This window comes from Mizuhopecten yessoensis, unplaced genomic scaffold (assembly GCF_002113885.1).
Source record: "Mizuhopecten yessoensis strain PY_sf001 unplaced genomic scaffold, ASM211388v2 scaffold6899, whole genome shotgun sequence".
NCBI lineage: Eukaryota > Metazoa > Mollusca > Bivalvia > Pectinida > Pectinidae > Mizuhopecten > Mizuhopecten yessoensis.
The window spans coordinates 26,626-48,618 of record NW_018406780.1 but is presented as its reverse complement, the minus strand read 5'-3'; the positions used below and the strand labels follow the sequence as shown (position 1 = coordinate 48,618).

General features: G+C 34.3%; 1 protein-coding gene across 1 annotated transcript; it reads right to left on the bottom strand.

Moving 5' to 3' along the window:
* Positions 1 to 3,776: 3,776 nt before the first annotated feature.
* On the bottom strand, positions 3,777 to 21,555 carry LOC110452824 (diencephalon/mesencephalon homeobox protein 1-like). The gene is made up of 7 exons (XM_021501520.1): positions 21,466 to 21,555; positions 20,508 to 20,696; positions 9,174 to 9,265; positions 8,709 to 8,810; positions 5,393 to 6,111; positions 4,730 to 4,809; positions 3,777 to 4,327 (listed from the first exon to the last, which is right to left on the bottom strand). Exons 2-7 carry the CDS (start codon positions 20,590 to 20,592, stop codon positions 4,152 to 4,154), a joined length of 1,254 nt encoding a protein of 417 aa, XP_021357195.1. The 5' UTR covers positions 20,593 to 20,696; positions 21,466 to 21,555; the 3' UTR covers positions 3,777 to 4,151.
* Between the last annotated feature and the right edge of the window lie 438 nt (positions 21,556 to 21,993).

The following is a 21,993-nucleotide window of genomic DNA, read 5'->3' as shown; positions in this document are numbered from 1 at the left end:
GCGCTCAGTCTACTATCGTACATGGCCGTGGGTTTTTATTTAACACAAAACGCGCTGTTTACAGTTATAAATATGAAATGGATGATTGACATGTTCCATTAACCCCAGTTAGTCCATAGCTGCGTATAGAGTAAACTTCAAAGTAATGCCACTCGTATGCTTAGTCAATGGTGAAGTCACACCATCAGTATGGTTAGGAATACAGTTGAAGTATGAACTTTCGGGATTTAGTGCGCTTCTAGCTCCCTGAGACCAGGCCTATTTCCCTTGTCCCAGTTGTTTGGTTTTATCACAACATGTACATATATACTGGTTGCAGTCTGTAGCTAATCGCTGGGAATGAATTAATAGTTATTGGTCTGTATACTCGGTTGTAATGTAATACTTAGATTTTTGATGCTAAGGTAATTTTGGGTTGCAAAGTGTAATACGCTAGTAACAGTAACAATGACCTTTAACCCTCGAACAGGTAAGGTCACATGTAAGGTCGCAGTGTTTGAAGTTTGAATGTCATTGATAAAGTTGAGCTAATGAGTGGAAACCAACTTTCTATATATGGTAAGATTCACTTGATATTTGATCTTCAGACTTCAATTGCAAGCGCAAAGGAGCATTGTACATGGAATTGGGAACTTCTGTTATTGTTTTGAAACCGATGTGCTATTTAAAGTAACAGTAACCTAAAATTTGGTCCTCAAACCTGAAAAGCAATTTTGATTTCGAGTTTTTTTAGTAAGGAAACAGTGTATGAAACTAGAGCATCATCGACCTATAATACCTAAAGAAACCAATTTTCAGCAGAAACCAATTTTCTATTTATATTTGCAGTTACCTAGCCCTTTGATCGTCAGTTACCCAGACGTTACTCAGTATATAAATACTCAGACGAGCATGTACATTGTACATTTTACTAATCCAAGAGTAAAGGAGCATCCATTCTATAAATAACCCAATAATTATATTTGTGTGAAAAAATGCAAAAATTTGGTGCGGTTATTAAAATAAAAAGGAACAAGAAGAGAATATCGAAGTAGTAATTCGAATTGAAAATCAATAAGACGAAGGCAATATATGAACAAAGGAGAAATGTATAAGAGAGACACTTTTGGAAATCAAAGAGAATAAGACTAGATGTAAGCAAGCATCTTCCGCCTCATCGATGACACCGACCATGAAAACCTAAACCCGCGTTATGTCATGTCCTCAAAGTGACATCAGGGGAAGCGACAACGAAAACACAATGCACACTAATGATAACTACAAAACATAACATTGTACAGAGTACGTCCGTATTTCTAGATGCAATATAATAGCATACAAACAAAGAAACTCATTCTACCTGTTATTATCAGGATCTAGAATTGTTACAAATGTAAAGTTGTTTATGGAATTAATTTTTCTCTAAGAGGCTTATTTCGGAAGGTGAGTGTAAAAATATAATTGCTCAGATATAACCACGGCAGTAAACACTACCAACATTTAAATCTCCCGACGCGTCGATACCATTAATGAAGATCTTTTCATGGTCACCGATATTATACGCATCATAAGTTACATAATATTTCTTTTGACATATCGGAGCGATCGGGTATACATCATATCCAATCAAGATCCACGACAGTTTTCCAGACCCCAAACGTAGACTGGAAGAATGAATGTAGGTAATGTCTGAAATTCTCCCTGTGACATACTTTTTAATGTTATCAGAGATATTGTGAATCAGTATTTCATTCAACACCTGTGCAGTTATCTCAAAAGAAATCCGAGCCGGTATTCCACCATATGATAAAAATAAGGGTTCGATTAACTACATATAATAAAACAATTGCATTTTAAGCGTCCAAGCATAGACGGACGCTACAACTCCGTGGACTCGAAACGATATTGTGTCTACTTGTTTTCATCTAATTTTCTGTGACATCATACAATATGGTGACCTTGGCAATGTCAATAATAACAAACTGCCAGGTTTACTTGCCAAAGGCACAAAATGTCGAGGAAATGAATGACAACACCAAATGTTTCTTCTGTTGGATACCGCAGGGTAAATGCTAGAACCGGGGAGAAACAGTTTGATTCGGTTTTATTTTGTTTAACGTCCTACAAAATGTATTAACAGCTAAGGTCATTTAAGGACGGCCTCTGTGTGTGTTGTGTAAGCATGCATGTGTGTATGTGTGCTGGACACATGGTTTGTTGGTGTACTTGCCTCATTGTGATAGCTCGGATCTAATGCCAACGTTATAGTGATATCTAACTGAAATTACCATGCCGAAAGTACCCGGCACAGCATTCTGCAGGAGGAAGAAGCTCAGTTGGATAGCTTTTCTGTGTGGTTTATCTTTTTTAGACATCTTATAAAGTTTGGAATATCTGTTCAAAGCAAGATCATAATGTAGATATTAAGTATGTTGCACTTTACACTATCGTTAGAGGCTATTTATATAACAACCATGTCAAGTTTGTACTCATACAACGCTGACTTCCTATAGCATTATCTCTGTAAATGATGTTATGTAAATTGCGTAAAAACAGTTTGCTGGACTAAGCTAGATGTCCTATATGTACGTATTCCTCATCAATACTGTCCAGAGACGAAATATTGCCCGAACATAGATTTGTTATCGACTTATTTTGTTTATCAAATTAAGATTTTAATACAAATTTACCTTCTAAGTTAAGAATTCCTACCAGAGTCCTCACAAACAATGGAGCATTGCAGGAGCTTTCGTTTGTTTAATCATCTGTTTGTTAGATGCGCCCTGTTAATATAAAATGTTTGTTTGAATGTGCGTCCCCCGTTAATATAAAATGTTTGTTTGAATGTGCATCCCCTGTTAATATAAAATGTTTGTTTGAATGGTTCGTCCCCTGTTAATATAAAATGTTTGTCTGAATGTGCGTCCCCTGTTAATATAAAATGTTTGTTTGAATGGTGCGTCGTATGAGAGTTTTGTTTGTTAGATGCGTCATGTGGTTCATATGCGATTTTTGTTTGATAAATGTTTCCTTTGGAATACCACTGTATAACAGTTTTTGTTCTTACAAAATAGACGTCCCAATTTCTATTGCGATCAAAAGTATGTCTTTTGAACAATTGTCAAGTTGTTTTCTGGCTTGTGATGAAAATGTCCTTTTATTGTCGTAACGTAATAGGTTCTCGATAGCATTCTCAATAAGTAAAGCTGCGTATACGTTGATCATTCTAGTATTTGCCTAGAATGTGTTCTTCCATTTCTAATAGTTATCTAGTCCAACATAGCTCTGTGGTTGATATGACATACTTACATCGCCCTCTCCTATCCTCAAACGTAAACATACATTACGACTCTTAATTAGAACAGAAACCAATGTCTAATCTGTCAAAATGATGATGTATTGTCAGTTTCCTCCTCTCCCGTTATTGTTTTTTCATCGTTCTACTGGCTGCTGGACTGAGATGATGTCACTTATTCAAAAACCCTGTGAGATATCCTATGACATGTAGTGAGTACTACAGATTGACGTTATGGCAGTCACTGTAGCCTCCGTTACGATGTTACATTGTATGTATATGGATGTGGGTTTTACCTGGGAAAGTTACATCACAAGCGGTACGCATGCTATTGTGTTGAAGGAAGGATCATGCATCACATCTTCTGTTATTCTGCTTATTTCGTTGTATATAACATAATCGGTTAGTGCACATTTGCATTTACGATTGATAGGTTTGATGAGTTGGGTAGAAAGGTAGAGCAAAGTAGAAGACAACCCTTAGTGTACATTTGTTATTTTATTTTAATTGAAAGCACATTTAGACAGCCAATAGGAGGTATAAGTTAACAAGTACAATCAAACAAAGCAACAACAAAAAGGAATGGCGTCATATAAGATGACGCAATATTCTTTGGTGGTGCAAATTCATATAAACAAGTTGTCCACATATGCAATATATATCTTCCTAGCTAGTTGTGGAATAGGTTCCAGATTGTAACAAGCATATGCATGCTATCATTGCCATGGTACGTGAATTTGTGCAATGCGTTGCTACACTGTCAAGTCTGTAGAAATTATCAAGCACAGGTTCCTTGCACTACGGTAACGTTAATGATTGAAAGTTACGTCCCCTCAATCGTTCATTTATTTCTTATGCCAGGGGTCGCTTTCAAGCCTCATGGTCGGCTACTATGTGGGGTGTCGGGAACATTTGATGATGTAATTGATTCCGAATGTTCACGTGCCCTACGTCGGAGTTCCGCGACGCTGGATGATCTCTGATCCGGTGGAACCATCAAGGGAGGACAACTCGGTCTCGTGGTGCAACAAGCACAGAAGGGAAGGCACGCCGCTGTAAAGTTTACAGAAAGGTTAGGTATTGGCTCGTGATAGGTTTATACACGTTTTCATGATACTAAACAGGGACATGGTAACGTGTTAATCCTTTATTATACAAACAATATTAATAATGGTAGAAAAAAATGAAATTAAAACAAAATTAAGAAAATATCGAGGACACCTTTTTTTAGATTTCTATCAAAAATGTTATATTATTTTCTTTATAAAGCAACAGATACAATGTATTATCGATGCGCAGTAAATTGCATTGTTAATTTTTCTTGATACTACAAAGATTTTTTTATAAAAGTTAGTGACCTCGCTATTTCTTTCAAAGTCACAATACTTACTATTTTGAGACACTTTTATAATATATGAGGTACTGGTTCAGCTGCTTATTTGACAAACAACGTACCTTTAAAAGCAGGATGTGCCACATGAGGTAGGAAGTGTCTGGGAGTGAAATAGTTGTCCAAGTAGTTCTTGTAGCCAGCTCTGTAATACAATATTGACTGCATATTTAAAAGATGCATTGATTTCTTGTTTGCATATTGTTCAGTAATTAAGTACAGTTCCTAAAATGTCATTTTTGAATTTTGATATTGCGTCAATATGTCGAAGGAAAACCCTGTTTACCTAAGCAAATCGTGGTTCATTTTAACAGTTAGATATTTGTTTGTTCTACCAAAGGAAGGTAGAAGTTGTCGATAGATACCACAAATCAAGAATTTGAGATTGAACATATGAATAATACTGCACAAGAAGGTTTGATATGGCTGATAGTTGCTGTACTACCCCAGACATGTTCAGGTTGGGGATAGTTACAACTCTTCTCAAGGAAGGTTGAGGGTGTGGACAGTTCGGGTACTACTCGAAGAAGTTTGAAATTGTGGAGAGTCACAATACTTACAAAGAGTAACGTTGATGCTTACAATAATACAAAAATAAATAGTAGTTATTTGAGTTAATTAACTGGCATTAATAATACACATTTTACAAAAATAAATTCTTCCTTGTGTAATACATACTAGATTTATATTTCAGTCAGTACTGTTATCTAACGATTCAAAACACTTACCCGTCCATAAACGGCATCAGCCCAGGTGGTCTGGATGTAGCGTTGTTGTTCAGGGCAAGTAATGTTTGCACAAAAGAATTTTGCAGGAATGGCTGTTGTTTCTGCAAGATGTTTTCCTGAGTTTGATTGGCTATGTTCATCAGCATAGAGGATGAGGAACACATTCCGTGTGGCATCCCCGTCGACAGGAGATTCGGTATGACTTGACTTGTGTGAACGCTTCCGCTGGATTCTGAGGTGGTGGTTTCGGTTTCAGAATTTTCAGAAATTTGCTCTGCGGCTTTATCGGGTAGGTTACTTTTGTTGTCGTCAGTTTCATTACTGTTTGAAGAAGAGGATAACACTGAAGGTGATTGGTCTAATTCTTTATCTGAAGAGATTGTGTTTGTGTCTGGTTCCTCGTTAAAGTCCTGATTAGAATTACACTGCGTTTGTTCTTTCGTTTCTGAATTAACATCAAACGATTCACTTTTACTGATGATATCCACGCCTCGTTCTGAGTGAACGTCGATTTCTTCTGGAAGTAAGGAGTCATCAAGGTCGTCCGAACTTGTCACTGTGTCAACCTCAAGGTCTTCGCCACCATCTTGCATTTTCATGTCGATCTCTGAGCCACCATCCTCATTCCCCGTGTCACTTTGGTTCGTACTTGGTTTTGTCTGTTGTTGGGCGAACCGTTCGCTTTTTCTCCATTTAGCTCTACGATTTTGAAACCACACCTGATATAAAAATAATTTTATTTGATAATTAATGAAAACACATTAAATGTACAGTTATATATAGTTGATTATAATGAAAACGTATGCATGTATACGCAGTAGTTCAATAAGAATTAGACAAGTGTATGTCTTATACAGTACACTGTGAAAATGGCAACTTCGTCAACAGTATGTCCACATGACTTTTGTGTTGTGTGTGCCATGTGTTATGAAATCCATTTGCGCTTTGTACGGTTTAACCAATGCAATGACGAATGTTTATATGAGACGCGCAGTCTTTTCATTCAATTATTTAGATTCTCAATAAGGGCTTTTTCCTATCTGTACTTTCACGTTTCGGCATTTCGTTGCTTCTCTTTGTTATATTGGTAATTGCATTGTGTTAGGATCAATGATTTCTCCTCATTAAATAAAAAAAGTAATAATCAGTCATAATTATATTGTAAGTTATGATATTACTTAACGATGATCTAGGATTAGATTTGAATATAATCAGGTTTACATGTTTTATAAGTGAATTATTTCGTCAGTGTTAAATACGTAAAGTTCAACAGTTGCATGTTACTCGTCTTTAACCCTACAGTAAAAAACTGTTTTTTTTTATTAATATATTGCGGGTTCGCGCGTGCTAACGTAATACATAAACTGCTTCCATAATTGATATTGGCATAAAGAGGTTTTATATGAATTCATCGATATTTTTCACATGCACATGTTTTGATACTACAATGTTGTTGGTAGTTTTTTTGACCTAGGTAATATTTACCAATGCCTATTTCATACCGAAAAAGATAATAAATGGTTGAGAAATATGCATTATGCCGATCATGCGTTACATTTAGTAACATTTGAGATAGTCAATTTTGTTTAATTTTCATTTTCATGTGTGATCTATTACCAACGGCAGGGCAATGCAGACTTTTTCACTCATTTGTGATTGATTATAAGTGTAATGGAAACACACTAAGTGTCAGTCATGTGTGACCTATTAGCAGGGGGACGGAAATACACACTAAGTGTCAGTCATGAATGAACTGTTAACAGGGGGATGGCAATGCACAAAAAGGAACAGTTATGTGTGACCTATAAGCAGGGGAGGGAAATGCACCCATAGTGTCATTCGTGTGTGACTTATTAGCAGGGGGATGACAATACACACTTATCGCTAAGTGTCAGTCATGTGGGACTAATTAGCAGGGGGATGGCAATACACACTAAGCATCAGTCATGTGTGACTTATTAGCAGGGGGGTGGAAATACACATTAAGTATCAGTCATGTGTGACTTATTAGCAGGAGGGATGGAAATACACACTAAGTGTCATTCATGTGTGACTTATTAGCAGAAGGTTAGAAATACACACTAAGCGTCAGTCATGTGTGACCAATTAGCAGGGGGATGTAAATACACACTAAGTGTCATTCATGTGTGACTTATTAGCAGGGGGTTAGAAATACACACTAAGCGTCAGTCATGTGTGACCTATTTGCAGGGGGATGTAAATAACACTAAGTGTCATTCTTGTGTGACTTATTAGCAGGGGGTTAGAAATACACACTAAGCGTCAGTCATGTGTGACCTATTAGCAAGGGGATGAAAATACACACTAAGTGTCATTCATGTGTGACTTATTTGCAGGGGGATGAAAATACACACTAAGCGTCAGTCATCTGTGACTAATTAGTAGGAGGGTAGAAATATACAATAAGTGTCAGTCATGTGTGACATATTAGTAGGGGGATGGCAATACACACTAAGTTTCAGTCATGTATGACTTATTTGCAGGGGGATGGCAAACATACTTAATGTCAGTCATGTGTGACATATTAGCAGGGGGATGGAAGAAAACGTACGAAGTGTCAGTCACGCGTGACCTAGTATTTGGATTGAAAATTTAATTGGTTTAGTCATATATGACTTATTATCAGAAGGATGAAAATGCTGTCTGTGTCAGTCATGTATGGCTGACTGAAATAAATATATAGATATTCTCTGTCAATCATTTTTGATTTGGTAGCAATCCAGTAGAGCTATTATCATGTTTACGTTAAATCTAATCAGACCAGACGCTGAAATTTATAGAAGAGGCGCGCAGTAAAACGTTATAACTCTCCAATTTGTGGAAATATAATGAATACTTATATAATTGTTCTTGAAGATGAAACCTATACATAATATTTATAATGAAATGTATAGGACATTACATCGACATAAGATAATAGATTAATAAAACATCGTCATTTTAAGGGAAACTAATGGCCAACCAATTTCTTGTTTCTCCTTTGTAAAATGCAATATGAAAACCCATTCAGGAAGATACCATATTATAAAGCCAGTACGTTTTCTCGAAACAGCTTTAAACTGCATGACAGATTGAATTTTGGTAAATATGATATATGTCCTATATGACATTGTTAATGTCATTACTAATGCCACGTTTGTTACAATATCACGTGCCTAAGTAAAGTGGAGTATATTATAGTCTTGCAATGAAGACGAATTTAAGAGAAGATAGATAGCAATCATATGACAACAATGAGTCAATTCCGATAATGGGAAACAAGAATATGCTATCTTTTGGCAATAGATAAAATTACCTGCACACGTGCTTCCGTTAAATTGATTCGCATGGCTAGGTCTTCTCGGGTGAAAACATCTGGGTAATGCGTTTGAGCAAAAGCTTTCTCAAGCTCTTCAAGCTGAAATAAAAAAAAAATATTGTCCATTATCTGTCCAAATTTTTATCATTTTTCTGTATCGGTCCTATCAAAAGTTCACAAAGCTCTGCTTTAGATTTATGTATGCGAAATTAAACCATTACATATTTAATCCCCCGACATTTTGCGTTTCGTTTGGTACTTTAACTATTTGAATCTGCTTAGGAATCTGCTTACCGAATATAGTTACCGATCACGCAGCTTGTAAATGTTGTACCAATTGGAGGGTGAATGTTGCCCTTTTGTGTGTTTAAACGTACCTGTTGTAGGGTAATGTTGTCCGTTTGTTTGTATAAACGCCCTTATTGGAGGGTGAATGTTACCTAATTAGTTGAATAAACGTACCTGTTGGAGGGTGAATGTTGTCCTATTCCTTCTTTGTTTACGTCTAGCAAAGCTGTCATCTTGAAAATCGGTGTGCAATCCATAGCCAGAATCTGAAAACATATAACAATACATTTCCTTTATTGTTGGGGGGAAAACATTGTATACCTTTCTACAGAGTATATGATAAAAGTGGTAAGATGATGACATGAATTAATGTTGGGGAATATGTCCTTTAAGCTTTCATTTGTTTTTTTTATTTAGAGATATGATGTCTATTCCATTACTCGTTTACTTAGAAAAGATGTCGAAGATACTTCTTTGATAATTTTTGAATATTTTATTAATAGAAATACATTTTTCATATTGTTTTAAATATTTGTTCTTCCAACAGAAAGGAAGCTTGAATCGAGCCTGTTCAAATTACTACCTTATTTTGTGTTCCTAGAGTATTATTAAATAACTTCTTGTTGTATAGGATTCCAGAAAAATCGAGCAATGTTGGACACATCTATCAATTTTAGAATGAGCGATAGATATCGGAGACGAATTTACACAAGTTACATCACACAAAATCTGTATTCTCGAAAATAAAGATTCGTGTAAATTAATTACTCGCGTAAAATCAACCACTGAACAAACACATGCACTGCCATTGGTGGACTGTGGTTCCTGTTAGTAAGATATTTAGTTGTTTCGTTGGTATTTGAGATAGATAGCATTTCTAATAATTCAAAAACAGAAAGAAATCCTCTAATGCAAACGTAATTTAATATTAAGTCTAATATCTATTATTTAATTATCGATTGTTCAGTTACATTGTGCGATGCCTCCCTGGGTCATGAACATTTCCTACATTTTTTTGACACGTGTTTGAATGTTCCTTGTGTCTCGTAACAGTCGTTTCGATGCCATCCTGTATGGAAGCAATTTTCTAAAAATGTCCGTTAGGAAAAAAATGTTTTACAAACATCTCGATGTCTGACACTTTTAATACAAGAAAGTATAATTGTTTTCCCCGATCGGTCATTGCTGTAACAAAACAACTCACTAACACAGTCCCCTGACCTGTCACAAGCCGCTGCTGCATTAGTCCTTTTTACAAATTGAATATATCAGTCAATAAACTGGCCAGGATCCCTATAGAGATTGATGTAACTAGCTCAGATTCTTTGTAAATTTCCTATATTTAGATGACATCGCCATTACATAACACCTCCACCACACTTAGTCCAATTAAACCTTCTCCGTTCCCTATACATACTAGGCTTACGTCTGGGCGAATATCACCCTTATCTAATTTACGCCTTACTTAAATGATGTTGGGTGATACGCTGATGATATTAACAGCTTTGAAATTTTATAATAACATTGGATAGTATTACAGCGCCTCGACGCCATAAAGCACAAACCCAAACCTCACCGTAAACGAACTTTAACCAAATCAACATCAACGAATAGGAAAATACATTGCTTTAGACATAGGAAGGATTCATTCAATAACACAAATTTGATTTTCTTTTTAAAAAAAATCGACTTTAGTTTGATATGGCCTTTGGAGTCGACACTACAGAGATGATACGCCCGGACTACGGTGACACATCCCGCTACAACCTTACCTTAATTGTTTCTCAGTAAGTATTAAATTTCAAAGGTAATCTAATTCAATATTGACGCTAGCGATCATTAGACACCGCGCGTGGAGATCCCATATTACCTTAGGTAAATATTATTAAAGCCGCATCTTATTTCCCCATTTGCACGCGCTCGCGTGCCAAAAGAAATTAGTCTCACTTAGTGTGCATTGCCTATGGACACGGCGTGGACAAATCCGCGTTTTTCAATGATTGTATGATTGAATAAAGTGCTGTGGTAAACGGCATGTTTTGATCAGGAGTCACATAATGGCAAAATTACATTATCTATGTGTATAAATCACAAATGAGTGACATTAACAGTCTTGTAAAACAAATTTACACATTTGGGTTTCCTAGGGTTTTATTCCCACAGGTAAAACCCGTATATATACTCGATGCGTGCTGAGGAAGCCTTTCGAAGTTCAGTGTTCCATAAATATGTCATTAAAGCACGTAAATACTGCCTTAATCTGTCATTATTCGTTCCCATCCAAAGGCATCTTACTCCGTAAAAGACGAATGCCCAAGCACCATCACATGATAATCAAATAATCTGATTTAGAATACAAAGATACCAATGACAACCAAACACCAGTGGAATGAGTAAGTAAGGTAGGTTCCCTGTCTGGCCGACGCGGCGTTTGCTAAACATCACATTCAAATTAAATGTTTTATCGTATAACGCTGTTAAGTTCCTCTTATATGTCAGCATGTGGATCTGTAAATGATTATTTGTTATTGTATTAAATCCTGCATTGTAAGAAACCACGTTTGTTGCTATAATATGTCTAATGTGTCATTATGTACAGGATCCTGGCCATATGGATATGTATTGATGTTTTTATCGCACTATGTTGTTTAAATAGCCACATAACATACTTGATAACATAATAAAGTGTATTGATACGATAATGTTAATCACGTCGTATTTCTATAGTCACAAATATAAATCGATCACTTATTCATCAACACGTTGAGGGACACAGGATAACAACGATCGAACACATATTTTCTATGTGAATGACATGAATACTATAAATATCTATATTTTGATAGTGTCATAAAACGACCAGTAGGGTTTTTACCATATTATGCCTCTTAAAATCCACAAAATAAGTCCATACAAATTTGAAAAATGGACATGTGTGCATACTGTTTATTTCTAAAATGTGGTCAATATCCCTACAAATAAATTTTTCGACAGCTATTTCTTTAACGATACCTTTCCGATTTTTAGTAACACACACAAATATATTACATTGCATATATTCAACATATACAAAAAACATTAATCAGTTGATAAATATAAATGCAACCAGTATTAAGTATCTAATTCATACAAATGATTGTAGATGGGAAATACCGATACGAATAGTTGACAGATACATCTATGAGTATAAACCTCTGGTGTCATTTGTAACATTAAATTATTGATGACAATACAGTTATGTGGTAGTTCCTCTCAATGCCATAATGGGCGTTGCTTGATGTAGCATCTCGTAATAAAACACAGATACACAGAATCCTTACGACTTTCCATTCTGCATGCTATTTAAGAAACTAGTCTGTAGGTTGTTGTTTTTATTTTTGTTCACATATATGGAATAAGTTAGTTTCGATGACCATACATTAGATCTTATCAACGTTGCCATATTGAAACACCTGTCGCGGTAGTGACTTTTAAATCAAAACTAATAATGTTGTCAGGAATAACCTGACACTATAACTAATACTGTTTCACATTATGGAATTGTGGTGAATAATTTATATCTTAAAATATAAGAATATCTTTCTTTTTATGTCACGTTATAAACAACCCCAAAAATGGTATTAAACATTACTGGCGTCGTATGGTGGAAATGTTGTTATTGGAAATTATACCGTAGAAGTACAAAATGCATTTGGTCTTTCAGAAGAAGTTTTCCTTTTCGAGGTTTCACTAAAACCACTTGCATTTTGTTATACGATTCATTTTCTTAAAAAATCATCATAGAGAGAAAAATATATATTTTAGAGATAAATATGAAAAATGTTATCTTATTTAACTTTCCATGAAAACCCCATAAGATATTGATGACTTTAAATCGAAAAATGAATGCGTGTGATTTCATTTTTCTCTATAGTTGTATCTTAATGTTGGACCCCCGGAAGTAAGAATTATTGCATGGGGCAAATGGAACTTTGAAAGCAGCTAAGAGGGGTGTATAAAATCATGTCAGCGGTAACGACATTCATTAGAAATTTAACATGAATTTGAAAATAATGTCCATATCGTGAAACTTTGCAGTATTGTATAATAAGACACCAACTTTAAACCGAGAATAGTTAAGTGTGGGACTAACTTTTTGTGGCACTGTGTATTTGCTTCACCTTTGTTTATGATAATGTATTGTTATAATATTGATTGGGAATTTGATATCATAATTGTAATCGTAATTCATTTTTGAAACTAGTGAATATTGATAGTTTTTAACCAAAGTTCACTCAGTACAGAAACATTTTGTGGTGCAACGTGATCTTAATATATATCTAAAAACGATTAGATTTATTTGTGATCGTAAATAATTTCGATCCCTTTTAAGTTTGGTAGTTTTTAAATTCAGAATCAGTACAGAAAAACACATTAATTGTGGTACAATGCGAGTGTGATATTATTTAGATGCAATCAGATTTATTTGTGATATTGGTTAATATTAGTCCTATTTTATTTTGTTCAGTTTTAATCACAGTATCAATACATAAAAGTACATTATGATATCATTATCAGGTTCGTAATAGAAAAAGCACTATAGTACACGATAAGTGTCAAGTGGTAACTATTACCATAGGCTGCTATGATTTATTTAAAAAACATGCATGTACCTCTGTATGATTATCCGGGTGAAACATAAAGCCAGGCGTTAACCTTATTTCACACAATTGCACATTATCTACCTGTGTTAGATGCCTCGTTAACGTTTTGAAGTAAGCCATATCCCGATGACTTTAACGGGAGATATCTCCTGGTGTTTTTTGCACATTCCCCTATTATCTGGATCATAATTGATGTAAGAACGGTAACGCGTCAGCTTTATTCTACAACCATAGTGCCCTAATGATTCGTTATGTAACTTAAGTAGTTTGTCCATACTACAATTGACAAAACTGTAAGTAAAAATAGAAACAAAACGACGCAAACGCTATGTGGAGTATGGTATTTATATGGTCGAAAAAGAGCAATGCGTTCCGCCTAGTATTACAGTCAGTATATAAACATAATGAATATGTTTATGAGAACGTCGAATACCCAAGACCATTTTCGACGACAGATAACAACATCAGAAATTTTGCTGGGGTATACAATCCTTAACTCTTTGAATAAAATATAATGTAAACGAAAGCTTTAAAAGTCACATTATATTAACCTTTAAAAGTCACATTATATTAACCTTTCAAACGACTGTATTTCAAATAACGTTATTTATGACTGTTAATATTTATGTTGACATGGCAAGTGAACACTATTATTTAATCATTTAAGTCCTCACCCATTGCATTCAATTTTTAAGATTTCATTTAAATCCCCATTATACAATTGATATTGACTTAACAAATCTTTATCAGGTGTTACAAAAGTATCTTAAATGAAACTAATCCTACCTTAACATACTTATTTATATAACCGTTAATGTAAATGACATCTACGCTCTGGATATTTTTTTTATAAATGAGTTATGAATGAATAGTTAACATGACGGCCATACATTATATAAATGATTGCCGTATATTCTTGTAATCATATAATAAATTGACACAAAAGTGTCACATATGTATGTCACATGATCGTACACAATTAACGTTTGTCATATATTTATATAAATATGTGTCAATATAAAGGTAAATATTCCAAAATTTGGATGTTATCAACATTAATATAGCTTAACTTTGACAATATGAAATATAATATACAGTTTAACTTACATAACGCTAATATTTTTATGACAACCTTAATCTTTGAAATCTTGATCATAATGAGAAAGACTTAAATGAAATTTAATGATTCATGATACAATATATACAATATTACATACCATCACCCGAAGTCAAGTAACTACATACGTGTCAGAGAGATCCATACAAACATGTTATGCTATCAGATGATGGAACACTGAACAATGATCAAAGTTTCCCCTCGTTATCTATTTCTGATAAACATATATTTAACTCTTATTTATTACATTTTACTATATCCTATGAGGATTCATGAAACGAGTAGAATGTGTACAACTAACGCACACTGGTCACACTCGAATACATTTCCAAAACATTAACATTGGTGATACAGTTCCGCTGTCATATTGATGTATTGCGTTAAAGGTTGGTTCCTTTTAACTGTTGATAAGAGGGCATGTGCGAATTAAATGCATGCGTTGCAGACAAAAGTGTAACCTAATTTATAACCCGAAAAACCTGAAAGAATTATATGTAAAAGAAAAAATTGCAGTAGGGCATGGGTTATGATTAGAACAGTTGAATTAATGTTTAGAAATAGGATGTAATTCATGGTATTTTATCTTGTTAAAATGTTATTAGAGTAAGGACAAATATCTGTGATCTGCCGAAAAAGGTTCAGCAGCTACAAAGCTAACCTCTGTCACAAGTCGACACGCAATTAAATTAACGACTTCTTTTAAACAATTCGCTTTTTATACCCACGTTTTTTTTCGTATTTTTTTCTTTAACTTTTAAAGTATGGTCTTGATTGGCGTTTGTTTTGTCTAGCCAACTGTTAGGTAAGATGGCTCGATGGTTTAGGCGCACTCCTGCCATTATAAATGTCAAAACACATTTGACCATCTTACGCTGAGTCGTGGCAGAAATTCCAAAAGGAGATTTCAGGGAAACGTCTCACTTTAGACACATAAAGCGTCTTAACCTGTCAGGATAAGATACAAAAACAAAACTTACCGTCACTGTCCATCAGGCAAACAATTAGGAGATAATAATTTCCTTCAATTTGTGTATTAATTTGTTGTGGAGAACGTCAATTAGGCGTGAATTGCATTCTGATCCGATCACTACAGCGTTAAGAGCTGGTCTTCAACATAAACTTATAATTGGCATTTCGACGACCCCATGTTTTCAATTATTAGCCGATTCTGGCCAAACTTATAACACGATCCTTTGCCGACTAATTGAGATCTCGTAGACAGACACGGAGAATATGGATACCGTACAGGTGTGACAAGCACGTGCCTGTTTTATTGTGATATGCACGTGTATGTTGGACATAGTGTAACTGTCCGGCACAACCAATACACGAACGTTAGTCAGTAACAAAGCCGTTATTTACCGTAATTTATTATATTTTTCTCTAATTGTTCATTATAAAGTTCTTGTTTTCGTTCAACCTCAAGACCTGCCGTACAAAAGAATTGAAATGAACCTATTAGTGGTTTTAGTAAGTGGTTTCCTCATCCACGTCTTTGTCTTTATATCAACAGTAACGAAGATGCAGTGCGCTAACACATGATAATCAATATCATTCTTTCAAATGGCAAACAAAAAGATTGTATATTATAAATGATTCATCTAAAACATCTAGACAAATTTTGCTTATTATTGATTTCAATAATGATAGATTACGCCCTCTTAAACTAGATTTGATTATTAGCAGATCTATGAATTCATTATTTTCGCCAGAAATATGCTGAGATTTTGTGACTCCTTTTGCAACTGATGTAATTGCTCATTATTTAGGTTTCCTGTGTGTAATACATCTGTGTTGATTTATATATTGTTGATATTTACCGGTGGGTGAGATGCGAAATAACTAGGAAATAAGTATTTCCGGGAATTGTTCATATTTTAGTGAAATGTGCATATATTGATTACATTCACAATCGAAGTGATATGTGTAGATAATGGTGACTTTACTATGGAAGTGCGATATCAATGATTTGTTGACCTTCCGCGGTAAGATTTAAATATAATGTCAGCATTCATTTGGTAAGTGACATATCTAAGTATAATTAACATTAACAAGGGAAATGACAAACAAAATACTGTGAACAATCACTAGAGAGGTGAAAGATAAGTTAAAAAATAAAATGAAATTTACTTTGAAAATGATATATCAATAATACGTTTCTGATTTTCAGGTATATTTTCATTTTTGCAATAGAATGGCTACGTCCGAATTTTTTTGACATTTATCATAAAAAGGATCTAATATTTATTATATTTACTAGGTAAGCAAGATCTATGTCAATGCATTGTTGACGTCTTCTAAGAAATTGAAATGGATGTTTACTACGGAAGGGCGAAGTCAAGATATCATTGACATTTACGATGAAAGTGAAATAGATATTAAGTGTAGTACAGATATATTAACTTGTTGTTAACATTTAATAAGGAAGTTACATATCCAGATACAATTTACATACATGTATACTGTTTAAGGCACGTGCGATGTCTATATTTTGTTTCCATTTACTAGGGAAATGTAATCGACATAAGCCATGGGCGTGTCCATATACCGTTGGTATTTACAGGGTAAGTGTGATATTTTGGTGTGTGTGACATTAAGTTGAGAAATCAGACAGGTAAATTAGATGTTCAAAATAATGTTGTATGTTAACAAAAATATCATCAGGCTACGTACATTATATTTCAAATTGCATAGTGTAACCGTTAATTATCATTTCAAAAATGTACGTCTTATGATAAAAAATCTTTTATAAATAATTACTGACAAGACATGATAAACATTATATGAGAAATAGAAAATTTAAAGTGTTATTGGATAATCAGATATATGCATGTATATGCCCTTTTCTGATATCAGCGTGGGTTACTTTGACAGCACAACACATATTAGACAGTTTGATACTGGTCATATATAGATAATAGACAGTGCCTTATTATTAAAGTTCTAAATAGCAATAAAGCATGGAGATGATTTGTTGATGTCACACCGTCACATTGTTACATTATTAACTGTTGCAAGGTCAACTTATACGACACCTTACAACACATCTATTACGTTATACTACTTTATATATGCACAAAGTGAAAACGGGATTATATATCAATTAAAACAAGTTATTTATATTCATATATATATTATACGTTTTAAGAAAATATATTGACACATGTCATTATGCCTTAGTTGTTTTGATATTTCCTTTTTGTTGCAAAATGAATTTTCCGCATGCTTTTCCTTTCAATATCTCGGTAATCAGGTATATAGCAAATTGAATTCAGACGGAATGCTGTATTTGATCTGATCTTTAATTACCTTACTATTCTGTAATGACATGCAAATCAACTTCTTTATAATTTTGTTCCAGAAATCTCGATATCTATTCCTTATATGTTTTAGCCTTCACTTTAGCACATCGCTAGTTCAGTCTTACAGACATTATTGAACTAATGTCAGTTAACCAAGGAGCAGGACACCTTGACGATCTATCGAACCTGGTGCAGTGTCGGGTTATCAGATAGAGCGGTCTAAGCCAGATACGGGGAAAGTTCCATAACCCCCTGGTAGGGTTATTGGTCGTGAGCGACACAAGCAGAAGTGATGTCATACGTCACTTGTCAGTAATTTGACTATATTTAATCAATTTTGAACGCATCATCTAACGAATGTGATATAACTGATCAATATCAATTTGGAGAGATGTGAATAAAGCAATCTCTAACCTAATTAATATGAATATTATTAAATTTGTCATATCTAAATTCAATGGAGTTTACCCCTGTGGCTAGTAACAAATAGATATGGATTTAAAGGGGAATACAAAGCCATTGTGTGCCTATTGATTCCCAACTTGTCATATTCTATATGGAAAATTAAACGCAAAATATGAACATCTAGCAAGAATATTAAATTAAAGATAGAAGCACATTCAATTTTGTAGAAATTGAAATAAAAATGCAGTTTAACGCTGCGTCTACAAATCGTGCTATAATGCAATGTTCTTGAAAACACGAACATAGTCAGTCTGTTTGTGGAATGTAGATTTCGGATAGACGCACTCCCACGTCCGTCTTCATTACAAGTAAACATAACAAAATATTCTTTTAAAAATTGAAGATAACAGTTATATCTACCATGAGTAGGTTTCATAAAGAGATAAAGAAAATCTATAATTGCAACAAAATGATGTTTTCACGTGCAATGGACATGTTTAATATCATCGTTTAAATGAAATATGTTCTTTAAAAAGACAAGTATTAGTTCTACATGTGATGTTACAGTCACACATCAACCATATTGTAGGAAATCATACGATAGGGCATCGTGGCTTATAGTAATGTCAGTAATAGAATGATCGTTCAAAAACAGAGTCGACACCAAATATAGCCGGAAATGTAGTATATGGTACTCTAATAAGTTAGAGAATGGTGGATAGTCCCTTTAGATAGCTTGTTTATATAACACAATGCAGTGGTATGCTACAGTCCCAACAAATTGTCGTTAATTTTTCAGAATGACACCACAAATACTACAGGAATTTTATCCACATCCAAACGTTATCATCACTTATCTAATAGACATGTTATGTTAAAGTCTTATTATATTTATGGACAAGATCAAATGTCTGGTATTTGTTTCTTTTCACTTGTAACAAAATATTTTTATATGCAAAGACATGAAATTAGCTGATTTACCTGCCCGCTATAAAAACTTATTAAACAATAAAAAAAAAACTAATCGAAAAAAAAAGAAATAAAATAATCTCTAAACGAAATTAAATGCACCATTCGACATTCCAAAAAAATCGAGACAAATCATCTGTTCGAAGTCAATAATCTTTATGATAAACATATAATCATGGTTGTAAATGTTTTTTGAAGCTATGTATATCAAACAGATGATTCCGTCATTAAAATAATATTTATAAGAATATGACGCTGAGGGTATATCGATATCAATATAGCCTAGTTTATGGATTCATTTGTACAGCAATTGACAATAAAATGTTTGCTAATATCAGTGCAGTGCCTAGATAATCTAAGGAAAATATAGAAATGACAATTATTGATGATTCAGATGGTAAAGTATATTGCTTCTGGAAGAAGAAGAATCAAATTAGGAAGGCCAACTTCTATGTCCCATATTGATTTACGATGAAAACATACTTCTTTTATAGAATAGATAGTCCTTATAAATTACTCCTTTTTCAAGAGACATTTTTGAAACAGTTTTGTTCCTTTTATCCGGTAGAATTAGAGATTTATCGGGTACACATCGCGTAACACAGAAATCAAAGTGAAGTGACAGAGGATTCCTATAAAATTAGCATTGGGTGCCGCAATCATCTTACCAGGAGGCAACAGAAACACTCATTAATTACAGCTGTTTGCTTGAAGAGCGACATGTTATATAAAATGTCCATTTCACGTTTGAATAACGCGTTATCAAATGTTACCATGTACCACTGTATCATGATTTTTAAATGATCTGCCAAAGTGTCAATTTTAATATGGATCATGAACTTTAAATGTCAGCTATTTAAAACGTAAAACAATACACCAAATATACTAATACAAGTATGTATCCTTTCTTAATCTGTCACCTAGTTGCTGTCCCTTCAACATGTATGTATTTACGTACCATGTCATAATACACAGCTTCTTACGCGTTGTTTTACTTCCCAGAAGAATTTTTAAAAACCGGAAGGCAAAATAAAAAAGAAACACTGTATGTGGCACTCGGATGGTTACTTACATGGGTGGTGGTGCTGATAAGCAAGGTCCATTCCGAATTGTCTAGCTGCGGGATGGAGAGTAGGTGGACAGTGGAAACAAAACATTATGTCAGCTGAAGGACTCCGAAGCGTAGAACGTCTGTTGTCTTTACTTTGAATTCTCCAGACGTGATCCCAATAGATAGGATGGCACTGCTAGTACCGTTCAGCTGCAAGTCGAGAGCACATTCAAATATACCTTAGCCCCGTGCCGTCAAACAATAGATTAATACAGCGGTAAATATATAGACAGTCTTTAGAACGTGACGTATACTACTGCAGACATTTCAAATTATAGTCTGATCATCATATGTCACTACCCGACTTAAAAAGCCATTTGCTCCTATAATACAATAAAAGACGAAAAATCATATTCACTTCAACCACTAAATTTTTCTAGGGAATGAGTCTGCCCTTTGAAAATTTTGTTTTTATAATTTGATAAAGTGAATTAATAATTTACCCAGTCGACTTCCGTCGGCGTATGCAGCAAATCTCGAAAAACTATTTGTAACGCTGGAGTTAACCAATTTAACTTCAAATATGCAATAGCCAGACTTTTAGTGGGGTTTCATTATAGCAAATTTGTATAAAACTATTCTAGAAAAGCCAATTGAAAACGTATTAAGACTTATAAAAATATATCTACAAATTCTGATTCTCCTTTTGTAAGATAAAGAGATTTAAAATATATCATCACATTTCAACTGAAATAATTTATTTCACTGTATATTAAACAAAAGTATATATCCACTTCAGTTTATGTCTACTTTTTCTTGTCCATTTAAACCTAACAATTTTAAAAATAGCATTTGATGTTTACTCTTTTACCTTTAAAGTGTTTTTAGCAGACAAAACTCTTCATTATAAAAATTATGAAAAAAGAACAAATGAAATAATGAGGCATGAAGTAATATGAGAAGAAAATATACCACAAACCTCGTTCGGTAGACCTCAGTGTTTTCCCTGCTAAGTACCAGCTGCTGTGTAAGACCCGAATAACACTATAGCATCACACACTCGCCGCCGCCTCCGAATGGTCTTTTCAATGCGGCAGTCAGCGGATCAAATGATAACACCACATTCATGGGCCTCATGTATGATTCCTGTAGGTAATGTAATTTGCCAAACCATTGGAAATAGTCACTGAGCTCTACTTCATCAAAAATCGAAGTGCTTTATCATAATTTGTAATATTAGAGAATTTAGTCTCATTCCCGATTTCCAACCACTTCCAATAATTTAGTTTTCAGCATGTAATCCCCAATTAATCAGACAAATGAGACAAAGAAGCCAGGCCCACGACACCACGATGTGATAGCTTGGCTATAAGATATAATTACTGGTGACAGGCGCAATGTTCGTTTCACCTATGAAATGGACATTATCATACGTCGCATCGGCATTAGCGGATGGAGAGTAAATCACTTTCACAATACATCGATACCATCCAGCACGTGCGATATC